Source organism: Arvicola amphibius, chromosome 4 (assembly GCF_903992535.2).
Source record: "Arvicola amphibius chromosome 4, mArvAmp1.2, whole genome shotgun sequence".
In the NCBI taxonomy this organism is placed as follows: Eukaryota; Metazoa; Chordata; class Mammalia; order Rodentia; family Cricetidae; genus Arvicola; species Arvicola amphibius.
In genome coordinates, this window is record NC_052050.1 from 123834764 (window position 1) to 123838310 (window position 3547).

General features: G+C 53.8%; 1 protein-coding gene across 1 annotated transcript; it reads right to left on the minus strand.

Moving 5' to 3' along the window:
* Positions 1–965: 965 nt before the first annotated feature.
* LOC119812805 lies at positions 966–2488 on the minus strand. The gene is given in 2 exon segments (XM_038327755.1): positions 966–2289; positions 2291–2488. Coding segments are annotated over 2 exon segments (1362 nt in total). The 3' UTR covers positions 966–1125.
* Between the last annotated feature and the right edge of the window lie 1059 nt (positions 2489–3547).

Consider the following 3547-nt stretch of genomic DNA (forward strand, 5'->3'; position numbering starts at 1 on the left):
CCGCAAGGATCTCGAGGCAATCGTGTTCCTCCCTTTCCTCCGGCAAAGGGAGCAGGGTTGCGGGGTTCAGGGTCCCCGCAGGCCCGAAGTGCACCCGGTCCGTATCCAGGAGCATGGCTTGGTAATGAGTCATGCGGGCATTAGAGAGCCAACGGTCTGGAGGCTGCTTAACCAAGGCCTCCACCGCATGTGGTGCCAGGATGGTCAATGGCTGGCCCAGAGTTAATTTTCCCGCGTCCTTGGTGAGGACTGCAATCGCCGCTACCATTCGCAGGCAGGGCGGCCACCCTGAAGCTACTGGATCGAGCTTCTTTGAGAGGTAAGCTATAGGACGCCTCCAGGGGCCCAGTTTTTGAGTTAGGACCCCTTTAGCATAACCCTCTTTTTCGTCCACAAACAGTTCGAATGGCTTAGTCAGGTCTGGGAGTCCCAATGCGGGAGCTGTGAGCAAGGCCCGCTTTATTTCCTGGTATGCCTTTTGCTGTTCCTCGCCCCAACTGAACAGAGTCCCTGTTTTGGTAAATTTGAGCCTTTTTGGCGGAGGCTCGATAGCCCAAGTCTCCCAGGGCCAACAGTAAGGCCTTGGTACCTTCCTTACATTCCTGTTCTGAGGTAGCCGCTAATAGGAGGTCGTCAGCAAGTCTCTCCCCAGTAATGGGTATGGACAGTCCGGGACATGAAGAAAAGAATGAGTCACCTTACCGGTAGCCAGATGTACCTTGCGATCAGTTGTCCATCGATATCTTTTTTTCTCCAGTAGCCCCCTGGACCCAAGCGGATTTATCGCTCAGGGGTCCGGGGTTTTGGGTCAACACAGAGTGTTGAGCCCCAGTGTCCACCAGGAAGGTGACTGGCTGCCCCCCGACGTCAAGAGTTATCCTGGGCTCAGGGGGGGGCTCCTGACCCTGACCCCCCTAGTCTTCCAAGGTTAGGAGGGAGGTCTGGGGTCGTGGCTTCCGGGGCCCCTTCGGTCTTTTGGGGCAGTCTTTGACCCAATGTCCTTTCTCCTTGCAGTATGTGCATTGATCCTTGTCCACTTGGGGCCCCCTTCGATCTCCTTCCTGTCTACCCTGTCTCTGACTGGAAACTACGGTGGCCAAGAGTTTGCTTATCTCCTTATGTCTCTTACGGTCCCTCTCCTTTTTCCTTTTTCTCAGCTTTTTTTCTGCGACGGTCCTCTCTTTCCTCTGCCTCCTTTCTAAGACGGTCCCTGAGCGAACTCTCCCTTAAGTTTTCTAGGCGCTCGAGTCTGCGTTTGATATCTGGAGCAGATTGCCAAATGAAAGACATAGCTACGCTAGTTTCTTGCCCTGGATCTTCTGGGTCATAAGGGGTGTATCTACGATAGGCTTTTTTTTTGAGTCGCTCTAAGAACGCTGAGGGAGTTTCTCCCGGTCCCTGCAGTACCTGTTTAACTTTCGCCAAATTGGTGGGGCGTCGGCCCGCCCCATGGAGACCCGCTATGAGCAACTGGCGATAGAGAATTAGGTGATTCCTACCTTCCTGGGTGGTGAAGTCCCAGTTGGGACGTTTGAGGGGAAAGGCGGCGTCTATCTCATTAGGCAGCTGGGTGGGACGTCCGTCTGCTCCCCGAACCGCCTTTCAGGCCTCCAGGAGGACTCTCTGCTTCTCCTCCGAAGTCAGCAAGGCCTGCAGTAATTGCTGGCAATCATCCCAGGTGGGCTGATGAGTAATCAGGACCGACTCAATTAGAGCAGTCAGCCTAACTGGGTCTTCAGAAAAAGAGGGATTGTTATTTTTCCAGTTATATAGGTCGGAGGAGGAGAACGGCCAGTATTGTAGTTGGCCATTTCCTCCGGTCCGGAGAGGGAATGCCTGAGAGGAAGTAGAATCCGCGGCCAGCTGCTGGTCTCGCCGTCCCCTTAAGCGGGCTGCCATGGGGGACGGGGCAGCGGGAGATGGCGCGGCAGGCCCCTCGTTTTCATCGGTCGAGTCGGCCACCTGAGGCGGGAGGGCCTGTTCTCGGTAGGGAGGGGGGTCCTCCGTGAGGAGGTCTATTAGCAAGTCATCTCCTGCGGGCAGGACCTGCGGAGGGGGAAGTTTGGTTTTTGAAGGGTCAGTAAGGGTTGGATATAGAGACGAGCGGATTGGGGGTCCTGCTGGAGAGGAGGAGACTGGAGGGGGTAAGGTGGGAGCAGATGGAGGAAGTAGGGGTTTGGGAGGGACAAAAGGCTTAGCCCAGGGTGGTGGATCGTAAGCCATTGCCTCCCAGGTCACGATATAGGCCACCTGGTCTGGGTGCCCATGAGGGCCGGGGTCCATCATTTTGGCTTTTGACCTGCGAGATAATATTAAGGTCGAATGTACCATCCCTTGGCCAGCCCACATTAAATGTGGGCCATTCAGATGAACAGAAAGTAACCCAACGCCTCTTCCGGACTTCCACGGACTGGTTGTTCGCAAAGTCCTGGACGTCCCTCCAGTGCTGTAAAGTCAGACTCAAAGGGGTAGTTAAGGACTGTCCCATATCTTCAAACACAGACACAGACAATACCAGACAAAGGAACAAAAAGACCAATGACAAAACACCAAAATCGCGCAGCGCGGCTTCGGCGTAAAACCGAAAGCAAAGTCTGAGTTGGAGATAGCGAGAGTCCGGATCTCTCTACTCCCAGAAGAACCACATACCCTTCTGACTGCGGAGGAGCTCCAAACAGTCCGATCCGGGTAGGGTTCACAGAAAACAGACGGGTCCCGAATTGGACCCCAGATGCCCCCGGGACGTCTCCCAGGGCTGCGGTCGGGAGTACGAACTCGTCAGTTCCTCCGCGGGTCCGCCAGATACAGATCTAGTTAGCTAACTAGTTCGGACGCAGGCGCAAACATAAAAACATAGTACAGACAGTCACACAAAGCGATCGCTGGCCAGCTTACCTCCCGGTGGTGAGTCGGTGCTCCCTGGGCAGGGGTCTCCAAATCCCGGACGAGCCCCCAAATGAAAGACCCCACGGGTGGGCTATCTTTCAATCTAGGGAGACCCCCCCCCCAAGGAACAGCGAGAACACTCTTCGGATGCAAACAGCAAGAGGCTTTATTCTGATACACAGGTACCTGGGGCGACCTAGTCTCTCGGAGGACTGGCGCGCCTTTAGGCTGGAGCAGTGGGTTTTTATAGGGTCGGGGAGCAAAAGCGCGGGTACAGAAGCGAGAAGCGTAGTTACAGGGTTCTGATTGGACAATTTAAATAAGGCTCGGGTTAAAAATAGGGACAGCTGGGTACTTTTCAGGGGGTTTCCAAGAAATCAGATATGTAAGTTAACTTCGTTTATCTAGGGTACAAGCTGTTTCTGCTCCCTTGCTCATGGCCGGGTGTCTGACCACAGATATCCTGCTTGGCCCCTCATTGCCCTTGTTTCTCTGAACTGAACTTTAACTAATCTTCCCTGTCCTTTGTGCTGGTAAAATTTCATGCCTTGCAAAATGGCGTTACTGCTGCTATTATTGAATGGGGGTCTTTCACTATAGATTGCTTTTGGTAGGATTACCATTTTTATTATGTTGATCATACCAACTCAAGAGCATGATA